The sequence below is a fragment of the Moschus berezovskii genome, chromosome 11 (genome assembly GCF_049115385.1).
Source record: "Moschus berezovskii isolate FMDL1 chromosome 11, NW_MosBer_1.0, whole genome shotgun sequence".
Lineage (NCBI taxonomy): Eukaryota > Metazoa > Chordata > Mammalia > Artiodactyla > Moschidae > Moschus > Moschus berezovskii.
This window is the reverse complement of record NC_142470.1, coordinates 104,409,556-104,433,212: the sequence shown is the minus strand read 5'-3', so window position 1 is coordinate 104,433,212 and position 23,657 is coordinate 104,409,556. Positions and strand designations below refer to the sequence as shown.

Below are 23,657 nucleotides of genomic sequence, written 5' to 3'. Positions count from 1 at the left end.
TCTGCGCACTCTTTTTCTGGTGCCGGAGTGGGAGGGAGTCGGGAGGAACTAAAGTGCTGCACTTTGTGTACGCACTGTGACGGCCGCGTTTGAGTGTGGCACTCTGGGTCCTTCCTGGGCTCCTGTTCTCAGTGGTTAACTTAAGGCTGAGAGACTTCCAGCAACTGCTGGTGAGTGGGGAATGAGTGGCTGCAGGTATTGCATTTTTGCTAGGAGCATATATCTGGGAGCCCCATGCAGATGAGGACTGATTTTGTCTATTCAGTTCTGGGTTTACGGGTCACAGTAAGCTGAATGGGCCTGCGTCCAGGCTTGGCCCTTGGTCTCCCGAAAAGCCGCCTCCCGGCGGGATCACGTCTCCCGGTTTGAGGGATCCCGGGATGCGGCCTGCGGAGCCCCGCCTTCTGGAGCTCGAGGGCTGAGCGTCCCCGGCCTGGCAGTCTGGCGGGAAAGGGTGTTAGCGTTTTCTGTGCTTCCGTTTTGCTCATCACTTTGGCTTTCTGCTGGGATCAGCCTAACGAATTGTTAATGGTGACACAAAATTATCTAATTTAAAAATTGCTGCATTTTAGAACGCAAACCCTCCTGAGTTGGCTTATTTTACCTTTTGGGATTTCCCTGACGGTCCAGTGGTTAAGACTCCGCGCTTGCGCTGGAGGAGAGGTGGGTTCCATCCCTGGTAGAGAAACTTAAGATCCCGCTTGCTGTGAGACGCAGCCAAAAAGAAAAAAACTTACCGTTTACCAAAGGTCATGATTTTGCAACAGTATCTTGATCTCTACTTACTCAAAGCAAGTTGTTCTGGGTTGTTTTGTTTTGTATTTTCCCAAGAGGCACTTAGGAGGGCTGCCTAGTAGGCATTAGAGTTCAAAAAAGATTTCTTGCCTTCAGAGATGTCAGTTTGTTCAAAGGGAAATTCTACGTTCTGCGTTCCTTCCCGACCCCCATTTACTATTAAATAGATGTCTTGCCTCTTTAGAAAAGGAATTAGTTTTCTTTTTTTAAGAACAGTTACATATACGGTCGTTGTAAAGAACAACAGCGACAAACCTATCAGACAATGCCAGGGGTGGAAGTTAGGGAAAATAGCTCTGGTAGCCTGCCCTTCTCTCCCCAGACAGGCTAGCGCTTTTCTGGTAGGCTTCTAGAGTTTCACAGACATCGCTCTTTTTAATGGAATGGAAGTGGGATCCTACTTCTCATGTGTGTCTGTGTGCTCAGTCTTGTCCAAACTTTGTGACCCTATGGACTGTAGCTCACCAGCCTCTGTCCATTGGATTTTCCAGGCAAGAATATTGGAGTGAATTTCCTACTGCTCCAAGGGATCTTCCTGACCCAGGGATCGCACACACATGTCTTGCCTCTCCTGCATAGGCAGGCGGATTCTTTACTTCTGTGCCACCTGGGAAGCCCTGCATTTATTTTCCTGGCTTTTCATCTGTCCGAGAGAAAGGTAGTTGCACAGTAAAAGACAGTATAATTGCTCAAGGTCAAAGAGTTATGTGCCTAATTATTAAGAACAATTTTTACTTTATTAGAACTTAATGACTTTTGACTGTCACACCTTCTGAAGTCTGGAAGTGAAACTTCATTCAGCGAAAATTGATTGAGTGGCTGCTCCAAGGCTGTGCTGCTTAGGTAGATGCTTGAAATATGTCTGTGAATAGACAGAGCAAACCAAAAACAAAACAAAATTTTAAAATCTTTGTCCTTGTGGAACTCACATGCTATTGGGTGGAAACAGACGGTAAACCACAAACCTAACAAGTAATTAAATTATGTTAGACGATGTTGAGTGCTATGGAAAGAAAGTCAAGTAGAGTAAAAGACATTGGGAGTGCCGACAATTGTCCTCTGGGTCAAAATGTTAAATAATGGAATCTTCTCATTGAGAAGATGAGATTGGAGCCAGAAATTGAAGGATGTGAGAGAATTAACTATGTGGATATCAGGGACATTTCAGGAGAGGGAACAGTCAGGGGAGTATGCCTGCCTGGCAAGTTACAGGGCTTTCTTGCAGCAGGTGTGTATAGCAACTGAGCAAGAGAATAATTGGAGGTGAAATCCTCAAGGTGGAAGGTTAAGGACTGGCCGCCACTCTAAAATGAAGAGGTGTTAAGTTAGAAGTTTTCAGTCTAATAATAAATAAACCTTAATTTTGGAGTAATTTTATATTTACAGAAAAATTATACAGATATTAATATTTTCTATATACCCCACCCACACAAAATTTCCCTTTATTAACATCTTACATTAGTGTGGTATATTTGTTATAATTGATAAGCCAATATTAATACATTGTTAACTGAAGGTCATACTTCATTCAGATTTTTTTAGTTTTTACCTGATGTCCTTTCAAAAGTCCATCCAAGACACCACATTATGTTTAGTTGTCAAGTGTTCCTCTTGACTATGACAGTTGCTCAGACTTACCTTGGTTTTGATGACCGTGACAGTTTTGAGGCGGTCAGGTATTTGGGGAAATACTGGTCAACTATTTTGTACAGTGTCCTTCAATTGGAGTTTGTCTGATATTTTTCTGTTAGAGTGATGATAGGGGTTTTTGGAAGGAAGACATAAGAGGTGAAGTGCTGTTCTCATTCTGTCATTCCATACATGCTATCAGTTTGGCTTTTATCACAGTTGATGTTAATCTTGATCACTTTGAAGATGTAGTGTTGGTTCGATTCCTCTAATGTAACATTATTCCCTCCTCCCCGCCCACCCCGACTTCTTTCCTGACTCTGGCAGAAAGTCCTGAAGCGTACGCCATGCTTTAGAGTTGATAGCTTTTCTCCACCTCTTGAGAAGAGAATATCTACATAAATTATTTGAAATTCTTCTGTAAGAGAGATTTTTTTTCCTTTTCTCTCATAATTCATCTGTTTATATCAGTATGGATTCATGGTTAGTTTATGTTTTGGGTTATATGCCAATACTGTATTACTTACCTTGTTGCTCATATTATTTCAGCTGTAGCCGCTGGGAGCTCTTTCAGTTGGCTTCTAGTCCCTTTGACATACCCCTGTCATTTTTTGACTTTTTGAGTAGTTCCTTTCTAGCAGTGCAAGATGCTCCAGACTTACCTTTATATATTCGTTATATATTCCTTGCTACAGCCGTGTAATCAGCCTTTTTTTCAAGGAGTCCTGGTTCTTTTTATCAGAGAATGCTATTAGGAACTAAGATCTTAGCACTGGGTGTGCTCATCCCTATTGGGATGCCATTGTTTTTAGGTCCTCTCAGCTAAGAGGGCCAACCCATGTATGTATATGTATCTATAATTATTTCTATACCCATCACATCTTTATTAGTTCCACCACTAATCCTGTGTCATCGGATGACATAGGTATTCTATCCTTCCTCTCTGGCTTGTGTGTAACCACCTACTCTTAACAGTGGGAAACCTGGCTCTTTAGAAGGTTTTGAGCAGAGGTGTTGATGTTACCTGATTGCAGATTTAGTGAGATGATTGCTGCTGTGGGGAAAAGACCTTGTGGAAATTAAAATAGAAGCAGGAAGGCCAATTAGGAGGCTTTGCTTGGAATCTAAATGATAAGAGAAAGATTTAACAAAGAGCAAAGCTAAATAAATTGGATTAGTACCTAACTTTGTGCTTAGGTACCTACCCTGGTGGCTCAGAGGTTAAAGCGTCTGCCCCCAATGCGGGAGACCCGGGTTCGATCCCTGGGTCGGGAAGATCCCCTGGAGAAGGAAACGGTAACCCACTCCAGTATTCTTGCCTGGAGAATCCCATGGACGGAGAAGCCTGGTAGGCTACAGTCCACGGGGTCGCATAGAGTCGGACACGACTGAGCGACGGAACGGAACGGATCTTTGTTAGTACCTAGAAAATGCTTAACTTTGGAGGAAGAAGTATGGTAGGGAAAATAATTTAGATTGTTTAATTGGAGGGCTGGAGGATTAAGCATCTCTTCTAAAGAAGCCCTGATACAAAGAATCTAAACAGCCAGCCAAGCAAACTGGATAATTTGAAGCAGAAATTGCTATGCTGTATTGTAATGTTTGAAGTATAAAATCTGAATGACCGTTATGAAATTTCTGATTTAATTCTGAATTCTCGATTGAGTGAACCATGGATGTAACCCATTAATTAATTCAGACATTCATCAACAAACACTGGGTGCCTGCTGTCTATCAGATAGTGTGCTGGATGCCACAAATATCGAATATAAATAAAACAAAATTTTTGCTTTGGGGGCACTATAGTAGTTAGCTCTTCTAAAACTGATACAGAATTTTGAAATACTGGTTCAGTTGCTGATAATTTTTCTGAAGTCAGGCCCTTTTAGTGGAACATCTTGCATTGATTCCCCAAATTCATTGCTTTTTCCACACCACAGGAAAGACCTGCGGAGCTTGAGTGAGCCAAAATCTGGTAGTCATTGAAATATAGCACTTACCTTATTTTGGCATGTTAGGGTACTCTTATTATAGCTTAGTAATAACTTAATGATCTTATAATAGTAAAAGTTACCATCTATTAAGGGCTTCTGATGTGCCAAGTACTGTTTTAGATGTTTTTAGAATAATTCATTTGCAAGATAGGTATTTTCTTTCGGTTCTTGGGGGCGGGGGGGATTGAATCATATGAATTAAGTCACGATTCCAAAATATATTAATGCATGTACTTCATGAACTTAATCTTTCTACATTCAGTTTAAGTCAGTGTGTGTGTGTGTGTGTGTATATTAGTCACTCAGTGATGTCCGACTCTTTGTGACCACAGGGACTCTCTAGCTTACCAGGCTCCTCAGTCCATGGAATTCTCCAGGCAAGAATACTGGAGTGGGTAGCCATTTCCTTCTCCAGGGGATCTTCCCAGCAGGGGTCAAACCTGGGTCTCCTGCTTTGCAGGCAGATTCTTGCCCTTTGAGCCACCAGGGAAACCCTTAAGTCAGTATCAGTTCAGTTCAGTCGCTCAGTCATGTCCAGCTTTTGTGACCCCATGAATCACAGCACGCCAGGCCTCCCTGTCCATCACCAACTCCCGGAGTACACTCAAACTAATGTCCATCGAGTCGGTGATGCCATCCAGCCATCTCATTCTCTGTCGTCCCGTTCTCCTCCTGCCCCCAGTCCCTCCCAGCATTGAAGTCTTTTTCCAATGAGTCAACTCTTCGCATGAGGTGGCCAAAGTATTGGAGTTTCAGCTTTAGCATCAGTCCTTCCAATGAACACCCAGGATTGATCTCCTTTAGAATGGACTGGTTGGATCTCCTTGCAGTCCAAGGGACTCTCAAGAGTCTTCTCCAACACCACAGTTCAAAAGCATCAATTCTTCGGCGATCAGCTTTCTTCACAGTCCGAATCTCACATCCGTACATGACCACTGGAAAAACCATAGCCTTGACTAGACAGACCTTGGTTGACAAAGTAGTCTCTGCTTTTTATTGTGCTATCTAGGTTGGTCATAACTTTCCTTCCAGGGAGTAAGCGTCTTTTAATTTCATGGCTGCAGTCAGCATCTGCAGTGATTTTGGAGCTCCTAAAAATAAAGTCTGACACTGTTTCCACTGTTTCCCCATCTATTTGCCATGAAGTGATGGGACCAGATGCCATGATCTTAGTTTTCTGAATGTTGAGCTTTAAGCCAACTTTTTCACTCTCCTCTTTCACTTTCATCAAGAGGCTTGTTAGTTCCTCTTCACTTTCTGCCATAAGGGTGGTGTCATCTGCATATCTGAGGTTATTGATATTTCTCCTAGCAATCTTGATTCCAGCTTGTGCTTCATCCAGCCCAGCGTTCCTCATGATGTACTCTGCATATAAGTTGAATAAGCAGGGTGACAATATACAGCCTTGACGAACTCCTTTTCCTATTTGGAACCAGTTCTAACTATTGCTTCCTGACCTGCATACAGGTTTCTCAAAAGACAGGTCAGGTGGTCTGGTATTCCCATCTCTTTCAGAATTTTCCAGTTTATTGTGATCCACACAAAGGCTTTGGCATAGTCAATAAAGCAGAATTAGATGTTTTCCTGGAACTCTCTTGCTTTTTCGATGATCCAGTGGATGTTGGCAATTTGATTTCTGGTTCCTCTGCCTTTTCTAAAACCTGCTTGAACATCTGGAAGTTCACGGTTGCTGAAGCCTGGCTTGGACAATTTTGAGCATGACTTTACTAGCGTGTGAGATGAGTGCAATTGTGCAGTAGTTGAAACATTCTTTAGCATTGCCTTTCTTTGGAATTGGAATGAAGATTGACCTTTTCCAGTCCTGTGGCCACTGCTGAGTTTTCCAAATTTGCTGGCATATTGAGTGCAGCAGCCCTTTCACAGCATCATCTTTAAAGATTTGAAATAGCTCAACTGGAATTCCGTTCATAGTGATGCTTTCTAAGGCCCACTTGACTTCGCACTCCAGGATGTCTGGCTCTTGGTGAGTGATCACACCATCGTGATTATCTGGGTTGTGAAGATCTTTTTTGTACAGTTCTTCTGTGTTTTCTTGCCACCTCTTAATATTTTCTACTTCTGTTAGGTCCATACCATTTCTGTCCTTTATCGTGCCCATCTTTGCATGAAATGTTCCCTTGGAATCTCTAATTTTCTTGAAGAGATCTCTTGTGTTTCCTATTCTGCTGTTTTCCTCTATTTCTTTGCATTGATCACTGAGGAAGGCTTTCTTATCTCTCCTTGCTGTTCTTTGGAACTCTGCATTCAGATGCTTATATCGTTTCTTTTCTCCTTTGCTTTTCGCTTCTCTTCTTTTCACAGTTATTTGTAAGGCCTCCCCAGACAGACATTTTGCTTTTTTGCATTTCTTTTCCGTGGGGATGGTCTTGGTCCCTGTCTCCTGTACAATGTCATGAACCTCCGTCCATAGCTCATCAGGCACTCTGTCAGATCTAGTCCCTTAAATCTATTTCTCACTTTCACTGTATAATCATAAGGGATTTGATTTAGGTCATATCTGAATGGTCTAGTGGTTTTCCCTACTTTCTTCAATTTAAGTCTGAATTTGGCAATAAGGAGTTCATGATCTGAGCCACAGTCAGCTTCTGGTCTTGTTTTTGCTGATTGTATAGAGCTTGTCCATCTTTGGCTGCAAAGAATATAATCAATCTGATTTCGGTGTTGACCATCTGGAGATGTCCATGTGTAGAGTCTTCTCTTTTGTTGAAAGAAGGTGTTTGCTATGACCAGTGCGTTCTCTTGGCAAAACTCTATTAGCCTTTGCCATGCTTTATTCCGTGCTCCAAGGCCAAATTTGCCTGTTACTCCAGGTGTTTCTTGACTTCCTACTTTTGTATTCCAGTCCCCTATATTGAAAAGGACATCTTTTTGGGGTGTTAGTTCTAAAAGGTCTTGTGGGTCTTCATAGAACCGTTCAACTTCGGCTTCTTCAGCATTACTGGTTGGGGCATAGGCTTGGATTACAGTAATATTGAATGGTTTGCCTTGGAAACGAAGAGAGATCATTCTATCGTTTTTGAGATTGCCTCCAAGTACAGCATTTTGGACTCTTTTGTTAACCATGATGGCTACTCCATTTCTTCTAAGGGATTCCTGCCCACAGTAGTAGATACAGTGGTCATCTGAGTTAAAGTCACCCATTCCAGTCCATTTTAGTTCACTGATTCCTAGAATGTCGACGTTCACTCTTGCCATCTCCTTTTTGACCACTTCGAATTTGCCTTGATTCGTGGACCTAACATTCCAGGTTCCTATGCAGTATTGCTCTTTACGGCATCGGACCTTGCTTCTGTCACCAGTCACATCCACAACTGGGTATTGTTTTTGCTTTGGCTCCATCCCTTCATTCTCTCTGGAGTTATTTCTCCACTGATCTCCAGTAGCATACTGGGCACCTACTGACCTGGGGAATTCCTCATTCAGTATCCTATCATTTATCAGAGGGCAGACACACTGAAATCATAATCACAGAAAACTAGTCAATCTGATCACACAGACCACAGCCTTGTCTAACTCAGTGAAACTAAGCCATGCCATGTGGGGCCACCCAAGATGGGCGGATCGTGGTGGAGAGGTCTGACAGAATGTGGTCCACTGGAGAAGGGAATGGCAAACCACTTCAGTATACTTGCCTTGAGAACCCTATGAACAGTATGAATAGTATAAGTCAGTATTAGTTAGTTCAGTCGCTCAGTCGTGTCTGACTCTTTGCGACCCCATGAATCACAGCACGCCAGGCCTCCCTGTCCATCACCAACTCCCAGAGTTCACTCAAACTCATGTGCATCGAGTCAGTGATGCCATCCAGTCACCTCATTCTCTGTCGTCCCCGACTCCTCCCACCCCCAGTATCAGTTCAGTTCAGTTCAGTTCAGTAGCTCAGTCGTGTCCGACTCTCCGCGACCCCATGAATCACAGCACGCCAGGCCTCCCTATCCATCACCAACTCCCGGAGTACACTCAAACTCATGTCCACAGAGTCGGTGATGCCATCCAGCCATCTCATTCTCTGTCGTCCCCTTCTCCTCCCGCCCCCAACCTTTCCCAGCATCAGAGTCTTTTCCAGTGAGTCAACTTGTCGCATGAGGTGGCCAAAGTATTGGAGTTTCAGCTTTAGCATCAGTCCTTCCAATGAACACCCAGGATTGATCTCCTTTAGAATGGACTGGTTGGATCTCCTTGCAGTATAAGGGACTCTCAAGAGTCTTCTCCAACACCACAGTTCAAAATTATCGATTCTTCGGCGATCAGCTTTCTTCACAGTCCAACTCTCACATCCATACATGACCACGGGAAAAACCATTGCCTTGACTAGACGGACCTTGGTTGGCAAATAGTAGGCTATAATTATTCTGTGTCTAAATAAACGTGACTTTTACTTTATAAAAGCAATGCATGTTCATTAAGAATAGTTTAAAATGCAAATAAAAAAGCATCCTACTGTTCTTAACAGAAGGGTTTTAGGATTTAATGAAAATGTAATAGAAGAATTAGGTTCCAGACCATATACTTTCTTAAAAGCTGGAGGCTCCTGGGTAAAATGACTAAACTCTCTGGGATTCATTTTCCATATAAATAAAGTAAGAAGGTCATCAGTTCCATTTAGGGGTTGGGTTTCTTCAGTCCTTTCCAGCTCTTTCTTTTTTTGTGATACTACAGGAAATCATTCTTTATCTCCCCTCCCTGTTGAAGATTTTTTGAATGGTAGTAACTTCCACTGCCCATTTTTGTTGTTGAAATCAACTTAGGGTTTAACTCTTTGGTGAAAATGCTTCATAGTTAATGTATAATTACTGCCTATGGTTTTCTTGAACTCTGACTAAAACATTTATTATAACTTAATTCTTGTCTTTATTGTATTAAAACAACTAAGATTGTACTATTAAACTTCATCCAGTTTTTCAATTTGCTCAGCTTTTTGTTACTACAGAAATCAGGGAGCTATCTGTTTCCAAAACATATGTGACCCACAGATCTGTTTTTTACTTTTCACAGCCTCTAAGGAGAACAGCCACCACATCCATGGCAGGGATTTTGCGCTCAATAGTTCAGAGCCCCCCAGGGAGACTACAGGTAAGTGTTTCTTTTCAGTAATTATCTTTTTCAGTTGTCTTGCTTTTCTATTCCTTAAGAAGTTTTATCTCTTTTCTAATTAACAAAACATACAGGCAAGTTAAATTTTTAAGTTTCTGTATATATTTTTTCTTTTTTTTAATGTTGAGCGTTGATTTTATTTGGTTTATTTGCTGTTTTATCCCTAAAGAATTGAAATCACAAAAGACCTTTTCCTGGAGAACATGCTGGTAAAAAATGACTAGTGTTGATTTCCCTTTGTTCACCTTCATCTAAAAAGATTTTTTTCCCTTCAATTATAAAAAGAGTCCATTGTCAATCTTAGAAAGTTTGAAAAATGTAGAAAAGTAGAAAGAAGAGAATTTCCCAGAGATCATTTATGTTTGTACTTTCATGTATTTCCTTCTTGTCTTTCTTTTAGAAATTGCAGTGGTGTAGCCTTGTCTACTCATGAGGGCCAGAGCCTAGGTAGGACCTGCAATTAGATGATAATAATGTCAGGTGCTTGAGATTCTTACCTTAGCCTCACATTAATCCTGTGGTCAGTATTATTTCCTGGTGGGTCAGAGCCTGTGTCCATCACTTACCCCCACCCGCACCCCACCCCGGCCCCCGTTCCTTCCTGCTTATTCTCCACGTGCTCTCTGATGTCCAGGGAAGGCATAGAGGGAATGATTACTCCCTACCCAGAGGAGTTCCCTGGTATGAAGGATTGGCAGTGAATCCTTTTTTTTGGCAGCCTGGGAGAGATACTGCTGGAGGCTTGTAGAAAGAGGACAGGAGACAGGAACCCAGAGTTGATGGCACTGTTGGGACTAGAAAGAAGACTGGAAACTCATCTGACTTTCTTTTACATTGTGTTGTTGAAGGGTAAATTACCGTATGTTGTCTTGAGTGCATTGATGAACTATAACCTACAGGCCAGGTTCAGCCCACCATCTGTTTTTGAAAAAGTTTTATTAGAACATAGCCTTAACGATTTGTTTACATATTGTCGATGGCTGCTTTGGCCCTGCGGTGACAGAGCTGAAACTTGGCTCTGGGAACCATGTAGGCCAGAACTGGAAATGTTTATTGTCTACTCCTTTACAGAAAATTATTGCCAAATTATTGCTGGTTTAAACGTTTATACTAATATTTAATGTTAGTGGTAAGATAAGATGTATTCATTCAGCTAGGGGTTGAGATAAATGTTTAATAATTACAGGTTAGGTAAGAATAGGGCTTCCCTGGTGGCTCAGACAGTAAAGAATCTGCCTGCAATGCAGGAGACCAAGGTTCGATCCCTGTGTTGGGAAGATCTCCTGGAGAAGGAAATGGATATCCACTCCAGTATTCTTGCCTGGAGAACTCCATGGACAGAGGAACCTGGTGAGCTAGAGTCCGTGGGGCTGCAAAGAGTCAGACAAGACTGAGCGACTAACACAAGAACAAAAAGAATAGATTTTCGTCACCTAAAAATAGTAGGTTTGGGTTTCTGCACTAGATAGAGTGCTAAAAAACAAATGTTTTACATCATATTTTAGATGGCAACAAAAGGTGTGGAACCTCTCGTTTGTACAGATTGGATTCGTCACAAGTTTACGAGGTCAAGAATTCCAGATGAAGTAAGAACAAGGTTTTGTTTTCCTGTTACTATTTTTGAAAAACATGTTGTATTTTGAAAGGTACTGGTTTTTTCAACATTGGAAACTTTCACATTAAATTATTTGTCGATATAGGTAGAAGGGTAGAGTTTTAAACATAGTGTGATTTAGGTAAATAATTATTAAAAATAAAATTGTGCTACTGGCCTTTTAAATAGTGGATTTTTTATCGTCTCAGAACCTGTTTATTCCTGATGATGGTTTTTTCTTTAATATTTTGTGTTTTCATATCACCGTTGTCCTGAGAAAACAAACTGTCTTCCTTCTGCTCGACTGTCCCTGTGGCTCTTGGTTTGCACTATCAACTGTTGCTAATTTGGATCTTCTCTGCTAAACTTGTGTGTACCTATTATTCTTTCGAAAAACACTGGCTAAGCCCTCAATAGATTTCTGCTTTGTTTTCTCCAATTTTTCAGTATTGTGGTAAAATGCATAAGATATAAACTTTAGTATCTTAACTGTTTTTAAGTGTACACTTCAGTGATATTATGGGCTTCACTGGTGGCTCAGATGGTAAAGAATCTACCTGCAATTCAGGAGACCCTGGTTCAGTCCCTGGGTGGGGAAGAGCCCCTGGAGAAGGGAATGGCAACCCACTTTAGTATTCTTTCTTGGAGAATTCCATGGACAGGGGAGCCTGGTGAGCTACAGTCTAGGAGGTCGGAAAGAGTTGGACACAACTGAACAACTAACACTTTCACTCAGTGATATTAAGTACTTTCATATTATTGTGTGACCATCACAACCATCCCTTCCAGAACTCTCCATCTTACAAAATTGGAACAACTCTATTCCCATTAAACAGTGACTCCTCATACCTTCTTCCCCCAGTCTCTGGCAACCACCATTCTCTACTGATTTTTTAAAAGCTAAAATAGTATCACCGTTGATTATTTTGATACCTTTAACATGCTTGATCTTCTTTTATCAGAAATATCTTTTTTCCAAGTCATGGTCTGCAACTACATTGTCATATCTTTCCATATTTCTTAGACTGTAAACTTCTGGAAGAAAAGGATAGATACAGATGTTAACATTTGTTTAAAATGTGGAAGGCAGTGATTTTGATTGCCAGCTGTAGTGAGTGTGAAAACTTTCCAACTTCATAGAAATGACTCTGAAGTGTGCATCTGTAGCCCGCTGCCTGTTTTCCAGACTAATTTCTGTTTTCTCAAATAATTTCTAAACCTTGCTGCTTGGATAACCCATAGATATTTCAGGTTATCCAAAATTGAACTCATTGTCTTACTTTCCCTCCAAATAACCAAACTAAAAGAACACGCTTGTCGTGTATTAGTGATGTCAGTTGATCCTCTGTCTGATTTCCCAGACTGAAAACCTCTGAGTCAATCTCAACCCCGTCTGCTCCCTCACCCACCACAAATCCATCTATTTTACTGGCCAGAGTCCCCAGATCAGCCGTTTTCTGTTACAGCTGCTATAATTCAGACCCTTAAACCATGACCCTAAGTCCTTCCTGAGTTTTTTTGTATCAGTTCTTTCTAAAGCATTTTCTTTCCAAAGCATTTCTTTGAAATGTCATATTGTTTCAAACCTCCAATAGCTTTATATGCCTTCTGGAAAAATTTAGAAATCTAAAGACTCAGCATAGTTGAACTTGGTTTAACTCATCCCCCTGCATTGCTTTTCATGTATTTTTTCCTACCTTATTCACATGGAACCACTGACGTTTCCTAAATGTTTCATGCTCCTCACACCATTTCTTTATGTCGTCTCTCCGTTTCTTTCGCGCACCTACCCCATCTGTCTGCCACCATTCTTCTCACCCAGCATTTCTTCAAAAGCTCTAGGAAAATGCCCTTCGTCCCCCCTGTTTGGAGACAGCCACTGCCCACACCCTCCATGTACTTCTCTTTATACATTTTTAAAGATGTGCATCATCTTGGCTATAATGCTTCTCTAGCTGCTTTCATCATTTAGCAATGTAACCTGATCCCTCCGTGGAGAAATTAATGATTGAATACTATTCTTTGTGATTAAAGTAACATCTTTTTTTTGTCCTTCCTCAGTCTGTTTCCCCAGAGGTATGACTCTCAACCTAATGTCTTTGAGACCTTTCTACATTTAAGGGTGTGTGTGTGTGTGTGTGTGTGTCTGTGTGTGTGTGTGTGTGTGTGTGTGTACATGTATACACACACATATATGGGTTCCCTGGTGGCTCAGTGGTAAAGAATCTGCCTGCAATGCAGGAGACCTGGGTTTGATCCCTGGGTCGGGAAGATCCCCTGCCCACTCCAGTATTCTTGCCTGGAGAATTCCATGGACAGAGGAGTCTGATAGGCTATAGTCCATGAGATCACAAAGAGTTAGACACGACTGAGCGACTAACACACACACATATGTATAGAATTGTTAGAATCATGTTTAGAATTTAAGGTCATATTCTTAGAATCAATATTTACAGAATACATCATATGTACACACTCATCATGGTATAGATGAAGCAAATACAGAATCCTGCTACCCATAGTGGTGTGGAAATTTGGTTGTTTTTGCTCAAGAGTATATTTTGACCATCCTTCAAAGTTAGTACCTACAAAAATGGTAAATGGTAAGCCTTATTCATTTTAATAGCAGCATTAAATCCAATAGAATACAGTGGAATTTATTTGCATCATATCTGATTTAGTTATATCATTACTAGTTTTATTTAGAATGCAATAATTATGACTATGCAGTAATCATAATTTTTAGCTATTCTCTTGAGGAATATGGATATGGCCTTTAAATGTTTCAGTATTACAAATAGTGTTATACATATATCCTTATTTGGGGATGTAGCCCAGTACATACTTCTTTTTAATAATACTCATGCGTTACTGTAAGTTTATATTTATCCCCTCCTCGGACACGACTGAGCGACTGAACTGAACTGAACTGAACTGGATGGGGTAGGGGATGCAGTTCAAGGCCCGACCAGTATAGTGCAGTGCCTTCTCCTGGCATTTGTCATCGTGTTCCTCCTGCTGTGTTCTTTATCAAAACAAAACAAAATCCCTGGCTGTGTGTTGTTTTTCTTAGTGCATGAACTCCTTCGACTTCATCTATCTGAGTAGTCAGACTGGTAGAAATGTTCGATTTGAAGATGAGGATTGTAGAATGATTAGATATGAAATCATTATGTAGTTGTTTGAAGTTTTTTTTTTTTTTTTAAGGAAAAAAAAGGGGGGGTACATTGAAGCTATGTTAAAAATTTATCATTTATAGTTCTTCTTTCTAGGTTTTTCAGCCTTCACCTGAAGATCATGAAAAATACGGTGGGGATCCACAGCAACCTCATAAACTGCATATTGTTACCAGAATAAAAAGTACAAAAAGACGTCCATATTGGGAGAAAGATATAATAAAGATGCTTGGGTTACAAAAAGTATGTACCTATTTTAGTCATCTTTAGTGTTGTTTAAATTTGCTGTAAATTTTCCACCTTTAAAACTTTTAACCTCCTTATTTAGTATTTCTTGTGTTTAAACATATTATTTCATGTAATGTATTAGAAAGTTTGATTTAGATAGAAGGAGACTTCACCTTAACTTCTTCCTGAAATGTGAGACCACCTGCACTGTTGAAATTGATCCCTAATGTTGTTTTCCTTTGTTTGTAGGCACACACTCCTCAAGTTCACAAGAATATCCCTTCAGTGAATGCAAAACTGAAAGTGGTTAAACATTTGATAAGGTTTGCTGTTTGTTACTCTAGCAGTTTCTTAAAATGTGTTACCTGGTGTGACACTAACAGCATCCTCTCATGTCACAGAATCAAGCCCCTGAAGCTGCCCCAGGGTCTCCCAACAGAGGAGGACATGTCCAACACGTGCCTGAAGAGCACTGGCGAGCTGGTCGTGCGGTGGCTTCTGAACCCCGCGGACCAGGAAGCGAAGAAGTGCTGACAGCCCAGCAGCTTCAGAGTAAAAAGTGGAAGTCATTTCTGTTTAAAGATGGTGAGAAAATGTTCTCATTAAAATACTGAAAAAATTCTAATCCTTTTCACTGGCTAAACATGGTGTGATTCTTCCTTGGTATAGACTTGGAGGTTTTAGTGCTATTAATTGGTTTAATTCACTCCCCACCCCACCCTCAGTAATTTATCTCCCCTTCCCCCCACAACCACCCCCCAGTAGTGTAACTGGAAAATGGGTAAGAATAGCAATGTTTAAACACGTGGGTTTAGGTCACACCTTAGCAATCATCATTAACTTTTTTAAAAAATGGTTTTTTCATTTGGATTCAGCACACTATGAGTGGCCCTTTAAAAAAAATTATTTTTAATTGAAGGATAGTTGCTTTACAGTATTGTGTTGGTTTCTGCCAAACATCAGCATGAATCAACCATAGGTATACATGCCCCCTCCGTCTTGAACCTCCCTCCCCATCCCATCCCTTTAGGTTGTCACAGAGCCTATGAGTGGCCCTTTGAGTGAAGAGTGTGTTATGTGTTGGGGAAATCCAGAGCTGACCAGATGTGGTTCCTGCCCTACAGGAACTTAGTCTGCTCTGCTGGAGAACAAAGATTCAGCCAGAGGCATTAGACACTGGGTATAGCTTGACAGATTGCTGTGTGCTGTCATGTCTATAAGTACGTATGTGGACTTGGCGTCATTTTATCCTTTAACACCCAATAGTATCTATTTTCTAGTTATAAATCTCATTTGGCCTAAACTTTATTGATATTCCTTGAATTCCTAGAAACCTCTGCCAACAGTTGAGGTTTACTATTTAAAAGAAGAATGAGAAGGGGAAAATTATTTTCTTTCCTTTGTTTCCTTTTCAGATACTTGTAGGGGTGGGGAGAAGTAAGAATTTTAGGAGAGGTTCAGTACTAGGAGATCCTGTGGCAGCTGATAACTAAAGATGATGCTGAAGACTCGGAATTCTAGTTGCCCTTTATTTTTTCCTTCCTTCAACTCTCCTAAAACCTGGCTCAGGCAGCAGTAACATTGGCATGCTCGCTGCCTGTGGCCCCATGTCTGTCATGTCAGAGTCCGGGCATCAAGCAGAAGTGCTGCCTGAAGTGAAGCCTGGAGAGCATATAAAGCAGAAGGATACTAACTTCACAGGGCTGGTTCTAACTGGAGAGATACCTATTTGCCACAACAGAAGCTGTCCATGCTGGAGTTAGCTTGAGGCCAGTTGTGGATATGAAAGTTGCCCCTGCTGATGTTTTCCCATCTTTTACTGGGCTAATATTGTTTAACACGGGGAGAGGACCATTGGTTCATTTTTACTCAAAGAGTCTTAACAAAGTTTGGATAAGTTACTTTAACCTTAGCTGTGCCTGACTAAAGGGAAATATTTAAATCTTCATTTGGATGTTTAGAAATGAAATTGTCCAGAAGAGTAAAAGCCTGTCAGGAGATGAGCACAGGCTAGAGCGTTTGTTTTCTGTTGTCAAGTGACATAGTACCACAGTCTCAGGCGCTTAAAACCACATGTGCTCATTACCCGACTGTTTGTCTGGGTCAGGTGTCTGGGCATGGCTTAGCTTGCTAGTCCACTTAGGGTCTGACAAGTTTACAAAAACGGTATCAGCCAAAACTGGCCTCTTGTCAGAGCCTTGACAGAACAGGTATCTGCTTCTAAGCTCTCCCAGGTTGTTGGCAGAATTCATTCCCTCGTGGCTATAAAATTGAAGGCAAGTTGCCTCTTTAAAAGCAGCATCAGAGTGAGAGACTCCAGCGAGATGGGTGCTGCCTCCCAGGTCATCCTATAAATGCAGTCATCTGGATTCCATCTCCTTTGTTGCATTCCACTGGTTAGAAGCAGGTCACAGGTGCAGCCCACACTCAAGGAGGAGGGAAGTTCCACAAAGGCATGACCACCAGGGACCGGGATTGGGGGGGCCTCCATGAATTCGATATGCCAAGCCTGGTCAAGTCCATTCTCAAGCTGGACAAGAGGAATCCCGAGATTGCTACTCCTTTGCCTCCCATCATTTCAAACCGCTGAGGGACTTCTCTCCTGTCTTTGTGTCTCTGAGAATTGCTTTATTTCAGAAGGTTTGTCTGGCCACTCCTTGGTGAAACCATTGGCCCTTTGGTCAGGCTCAGGGGAGATAAAGTTACCTCAGTACTATCTTTTTAAGAGCCTCTCCAGTTCCCAGGGTCTTCTCAGTCTAAATGGTGCCTCTTTCACTCCAAATGCCTGTTTTCTTCATCTTTTCTTGTTAACAGTACTAACTGTTAACAGTATACTTATCATTCTGTCACAATTTCACCGAAATTTGGAATTGCACTGGCCACTTTAGGAAGCTTTTGGCATGAGCAAGAATGTGTGTTTGGGAGGTACTTTAGAACAAAAAGTAAAGAAATCTCGATGAAGACATTATTTGTCTTGTTTTTCTTTAAAAAAAATTTTAAAGACTATTTTTTTAATGTAGGTGGTATCCTCTCTTTCCTTTCTTATATTTTGAGGAGTATTAAGTATTGACTTTCAAGCACACAGCTTGATAAAAATATCAAGGGTCTAAGTTACTGTCTGAACCATCTGTCACCTTTTTTGAAGTATACATGTCACAATCTGTTTTATACTTTTAAACTTTTCTCAACTTTAATATCTTAGGTAAATAATTAATTAATTAAGAGTGGGGGACTTCCCTGGCAGTCCAGTGGTTAAGATTCCACTCTTCCACTTCGGGGGGTGCAGGTTCAATCCCTGGTCAGGGAGCTAAGCTCCCACATGCCATGCAGCCTGGCCAAAAGTAAAAAAAAAATACTGGAAGTCTGGACAGTTTCCAAATAAGAAACACATACAAAACATTAATCACTAAATAAAAATTTTACCCTTATTTCTTAGAATGGCAATCTAGTGACAAATGATGAAATGCCTTTGGATAAGATTATTTATATTTCTTTTTCCCTAGAAAGTAGTATGATATGAAATGATTAGAGAAAAAAATAGCTAAACAATTTTTCATTTTCTGTCCTCTAATTTTCTTCATTGTCTGGAGAAAAAATTATTGATCACTTTAGTTAATGATAATGTAGTTAATTATGCTTGTGTGCCTGCTTAGTCCTGTCTGACTCTTTTTGACCCAGTGAACTGTAGCCCGCCAGGCTCCTCTGTCCATGAGATTTCCCAGGCGAGAATACTGGAGTGGATTGCCATTTCCTCCTCCAGGGGATTTTCCCAAACCAGGGATGGAACCCAAATCTCTTGCATTGGCAGGCGGGTTCTTTACCACTGAGCTACCTGGGAAGCCCAGAGGGAACATACCTCAACATAATAAGGGCCATATATGACAAACCCACAGCAAACATCATTCTCAATGATGGAAAACCTGGAAGCATTTCCTCTTAAGATCAGGAACAAGACAAGGATGTCTACTCTCTCCACTATTATTCAACATAGTTTTGGAAGTCCTAGCCATGATAATCAAAGAAGAAAAAGGAATAAAAGAAATCCAAATTGGAAAAGAAGTATGCATAGAAAATCCTAAAGATGCTACCAGAAAACTACTAGACCTCATCAATGAATTTGGTAAAATTGCAGGATACAGAATTACTACACAGAAATCTCTTGTAATCCTATACACTAAAAATGAAAGAGAAATTAAGGAAACAATCCCCATTCACCATCAGATCAAAAAGAAGAAAATTCCTAGGATTAAATCTACCTTCAGTTCAGTTCAGTCGCTCAGTCATGTCCGACTCTTTGCAACCCCATGGACTGCAGCACTCCAGGCCTCCCTGTCGATGACCAACTCCCAGAGTTTACTCAAACTCATGTCCATTGAATCGGTGATGCCATCCAACCATCTCATCCTCTGTCATCCCCTTCTACTCCCACCTTCAATCTTTCCCAGCATCAGGAACTTTTCAAATGAGTCAGTTCACATCAACTAGCCAAAGTATTGGAGTTTCAGCTTCAGCATCAGTCCTTCCAGTGAACACTCAAGACTGATCTCCTTTAGGATGGACTGGTTGGATCTCCTTGCAGTCCAAGGGACTCTCAAGAGTCTTCTCCAACACCGCAGTTCAAAAGCATCAATTCTTCAGTGCTCAGCTTTCTTTATAGTCCAACTCTCACATCCATACCTGACTACTAGAAAAACCATAGCCTTGCCTAGAAGAACCTTTGTTGGCAAAGTAATGTGTCTGCTTTCTAATACGCTGTCTAGGTTGGTCATAACTTTCCTTCCAAGGAGTAAACATCTTTTAATTTCATGGCTGCAGTCAGCATCTGCAGTGATTTTGGAGCCCCTAAAAATAAAGTCTGACACTGTTTCCCCATCTATTTACCATGAAGTGATGGGACCGGATGCCATGATCTTAGTTATCTGAACGTTGTGCTTTAAACCAACTCTTCCACTCTCTTCTTTCACTTTTATCAAGAGGCTCTTTAGTTCTTCACTTTCTGCCATAACAGTGGTGTCATCTGCATATCTGAGGTTATTGAGATTTCTCCCGGCAATCTTGATTCCAGCTTGTGCTTCTTCCAGCCCAGCGTTTCTCATGATGTACTCTGCATATAAGTTAAATAAGCAGGGTGACAATATACAGCCTTGAGGTACTCCTTTTCCTATTTGGAACCAGTCTGTTGTTCCATGTCCAGTTCTAACTATTGCTTCTTGACCTGCATACAGGTTTCTCAAGAGGCAGGTCTGGTGGTCTGGTATTCCCATCTCTTGAAGAATTTTCCACAGTTGTGATCCACAGTGTCAAAGGCTTTGGCATAGTCAATAAAGCAGAAATAGATGTTTTTCTGGAACTCTTGCTTTTTCAGTGATCCAGCGGATGTTGGTAATTTGATCTCTGGTTCCTCTGCCTTTTCTAAATCCAGCTTGAACATCTGGAAGTTCACAGTTCACGTATTGTTGAAGCCTGGCTTGGAGAATTTTGAGCATTACTAGCATGTGAGATGAGTGCAATTGTGCGGTAGTTTGAGCATTCTTTGGCATTGCCTTTCTTTGGGACTAGAATGAAGACTGACCATTTCCAATCCTGTGGCCACTGCTGAGTTTTCCAAATTTGCTGGCATATTGAGTGCAGCAGCCTTTTCACAGCATCATCTTTAAAGATTTGAAATAGCTCAACTGGAATTCCGTTCATAGTGATGCTTTCTAAGGCCCACTTGACTTCGCACTCCAGGATGTCTGGCTCTTGGTGAGTGATCACACCATCGTGATTATCTGGGTTGTGAAGATCTTTTTTGTACAGTTCTTCTGTGTTTTCTTGCCACCTCTTAATATTTTCTACTTCTGTTAGGTCCATACCATTTCTGTCCTTTATTGAGCCCATCTTTGCATGAAATGTTCCTTGGTATCTCTAATTTTCTTGAAGAGATCTCTAGTGTTTTCCATTCTATTGTTTTCCTTTGTTTCTTTTCACTCATCACTGAGGAAGGCTTTCTTATCTCTCCTTGCCATTCTTTGGAACTCTGCATTCAAATGGGTATATCTTTCCTTTTCTCCGTTGTTTTTTACTTCTCTTCTTTTTCACAGCTATTTGTAAGGCCTCTTCAGACAGCCATTTTGCTTTTTTGCATTCTTTTTCTTGGGGATAGTCTTGATCCCTGTCTCCTGTACAGTAAATCTACCTATGGGGGCAAAATTACTTTTAAAAAGTAATAAATTCGTATCAGCAACAACAACAAAAAAAAGGGAATTGATCGTCCTAGGTTAGTTATATGTCTATTAAATACATTTCAGTGAATATATTTTTTAAGTTAAAAGAAACATAATCCTTGGACACAAAGACTGGTACCATAATACTATCTTCTAGAAGGTTTCTCCATTGTTCTAAAATTAAAAATTCTCCCCTTGCCCGCACTCCCTTTCTTTTTACTATGAATCGGAACAGGCACTAGGGAACAGCTTCAGTTAAATGGAAATCACCAGATGCTCTTGGCTTATTTCAGTCTTTCTTCACCTCCAGTAGCCAAGATGTGTATTCGCCTTGTCTAAGAACCACAGCAACAATAATAAAAGTATGAAAACTTACGGTTGATTTAGTTCTTGGGTCTCCATTAATGTTAATGGCTTCCCATGCTGTGCTGTATAGACTTCCACTGACAGTAAACCCTTGGCATCTTTCAGCTAGTCACCTACCTGTGGTAAACTGATGCTGTTCCTTCACATATCGCTGTCCAATATTGTCACTCTAAACCCAGCCACCTCCTTCCCTCTCCCACAAAGGGACAGCCTACAGATGCTTGCCTCAGGGAACTATCCATACCCTAAACTGACCTTCTAAAGACTCCCCTGAGTAACTCTGATTTAATTGTGTGTGTAGATTATACATACTTAGTAAAACTAAAAATTACTAAGCAGGCTGGGTCATCAGACTCAAATTTGCCCTTGAAATATAAGCTTTCCTCAAAAATTATATCCATTTGGACTTCCTTTGTTCATAGATTAAGAATCTGCCTGACAATGCAAGGGATATGGATTGGGTCCCTGGTGCAAGAAGATCCCACATGCCACAGAACAAGTAAGCCTGAGCACCCTAGAGCCCGAGCTCCACAAGAGAAGCCACCACAGTGAAAAACCTGAGCACCACAATGAAGAACAGCCCTCCACTCACCACAGCTGGAGAAAGCCCAAGTGCCGCAAGGAAGACCCAGTGCATCCATAAATCAATAAATATATTTTTTAATAGTCAAAAAAGATTATATCCATTCAATGCCCTCTCCCAGATCTGCCTGGTAACAAAACTAAATATTTATACTGATAGGCTAGGTAGCTAATTTGGAGTTAGTCCGTGGCATTGAAATGCTTTAGAAACAAATGTGATCATCACAGCAGCCCTACAAAATTGACAAAGAATTGAAGAGCCTTGAAGTGCTTTTCTATATGTAAGAAGGTGGCCATAATAAAAGCAAGTTTGTTTTGTGATATTACCCACAAAGCAGAGGAAAATCAGCAGCAACATTGGACCAGCATTGGCAGGGTAATTTTAAAGATACCACTGAGGGTTTTTCCACTGCACATCCTACCTGCCAGCAATGCAATTCTGACAAGACTAGACAGGATGTTCAAAGCCCGTTTGAACACCTTGATTTCCTCTCAACTGGTGGTGGTTAGGGGTGAGGCGCTGTATTTCTGGTTGTATTTACATACTACAGGGCAAGCACAGCTGTGGATATAAGGATAAATAACAGACCTGATTCTCTAAAGGACCCTGCTGGATTCTGAGGTGTCTTCTGTGTTTTCATTGCTTGGGTTTTAAAATCTGGGACCCTGGCTTTGTAAGACTTGTCCCAAGACTCATGATCCTTTGGTTTCTGGTACTTGCCTGTGTTATGGTTGGTCATTGTTGATATTGTTCAGTTACTAAGTCGTGTCCAACTTTCTGCAACCCCATGAACTGCAGCATGCCAGGCTTCCCTGTCCTTGACTATCTCCTGGAGTTTGTCCAAACTCATGCCCATTGAGTTGGTGATGCCATCCAACCATCTCATCCTCTGTCTTCCCCTTCTCCTCCTGCCTTCTATCTTTTGTCATTTGTATCCTGTCCAAAGTCTGTGCAGTCATTGTCACATCAGATCACTCAGCAACTCATCCTAGGACAGAAGAGGGGGCATTAGCTCTGGTCCAATAAAGATTATGCCCTCTGGACAGCTTCCTGGTCTTACCTGGTAAACTTTCCTGTTTTGTTTTTCTTTTTTGCCACACCCCATGGCATTTGGGATCTTAGTTCCCCAACCAGGGGTGGAACCCATGCCCCCTCCAGTGGTCCTAACTGCTGGACCCCCAGGGAATTCCCTGAATCAGCAAACTCTTATCAAGTGAAAAATCTGGCTGTTGTGGATTCATGCCTGTGGTCTGACTTTGTCTTTGGCCAAGGAGGATCATTAGAGAAAAACAACTCAGACAGTCAGGAGCTGGCTTGGAACCATCACACCTTGGTGTGTCTAGGAGCTGGAGCAATTTCACAGATCACCAACATCAGATAAAGCCGCTGTGTGACTGATGGTGGTTTATTTGCTAAGTTGTGTTCGACTCTTGCAACCCCATGGACTGTAGCCCACCAGGCTTCTCTGTCCGTGGGCTTCTCCAGGCAAGGATATTGGAGTAGGTTGACATTTCCTTCTCCATCTGTGACTGATGGATCAAGACAAAAACAAGGTCATTGTGTAATCATGTCTGAGCATAGATGAAAACACCAACATTGTTCAAGCCAGAAAAATGACTGAACATTCCCCTCTTCTGGGTAACGTGGGGGCTGCTGCTCCTTGTCACACAGCTTCAGCCTCACTTTTTCCCTCTCACCTTCTAGATGAGATTAATGAAGACACCAGTCATAGAGCCATCTCTTTTTCTTGACAGCATCCAATCCTGAGTAACCCCTGCTTCTTCTCAAAATCATCTAATAAAAGCCCAAATCCTATAAAGTCCTTCCCAAAGAACTTTTTCTGAGATGCAATAAAGGGAACTTACCAAGCTCCAGGTGTGTCTTTTGGTCTGTGGAGAGCCAGCACTCTTGATGCTAATTCTTTTTTTTGGCTGTGTCAGGTCTTAGTTGGGGCACTTTGTTGTGTCACGC

The 23,657-nt window shown here is 41.3% G+C and overlaps 1 protein-coding gene across 6 annotated transcripts; it reads left to right on the top strand.

The window, feature by feature from the left end:
* Positions 1–30: 30 nt before the first annotated feature.
* Positions 31–23,616, top strand: MRPL30 (mitochondrial ribosomal protein L30). 6 transcript variants are annotated; one of them, XM_088841649.1, is made up of 8 exons: positions 31–170; positions 9,435–9,512; positions 9,934–9,980; positions 11,039–11,119; positions 14,400–14,546; positions 14,781–14,854; positions 14,933–15,116; positions 21,526–23,616. In XM_088841649.1, the coding sequence occupies exons 4-7, from the start codon at positions 11,039–11,041 to the stop codon at positions 15,063–15,065; spliced, it is 435 nt and encodes a 144-aa protein (XP_088697775.1). In that variant the 5' UTR covers positions 31–170; positions 9,435–9,512; positions 9,934–9,980; the 3' UTR covers positions 15,066–15,116; positions 21,526–23,616. The 6 variants fall into 6 exon arrangements, with proteins under 6 accessions (XP_088697775.1, XP_088697772.1, XP_055256572.1 ...); XM_088841646.1 differs by lacking the exon at positions 9,934–9,980 and having other exon boundaries at positions 21,526–23,596; XM_088841647.1 differs by lacking the exon at positions 9,934–9,980 and having other exon boundaries at positions 32–195; positions 21,526–23,605.
* Positions 23,617–23,657: the final 41 nt, after the last annotated feature.

Excerpts from the sequence above, each read along its gene's own strand:
- MRPL30 (XM_088841647.1), top strand. The coding sequence starts at position 9,462 with ATGGCAGGGATTTTGCGCTCAATAGTTCAGAGCCCCCCAGGGAGACTA. Across the intron at positions 9,513-11,038 it reads GCCCCCCAGGGAGACTACAG|ATGGCAACAAAAGGTGTGGA; the intron begins GTAAGTGTTTCT and ends ATCATATTTTAG. Across the intron at positions 14,547-14,780 it reads AGATGCTTGGGTTACAAAAA|GCACACACTCCTCAAGTTCA; the intron begins GTATGTACCTAT and ends CTTTGTTTGTAG.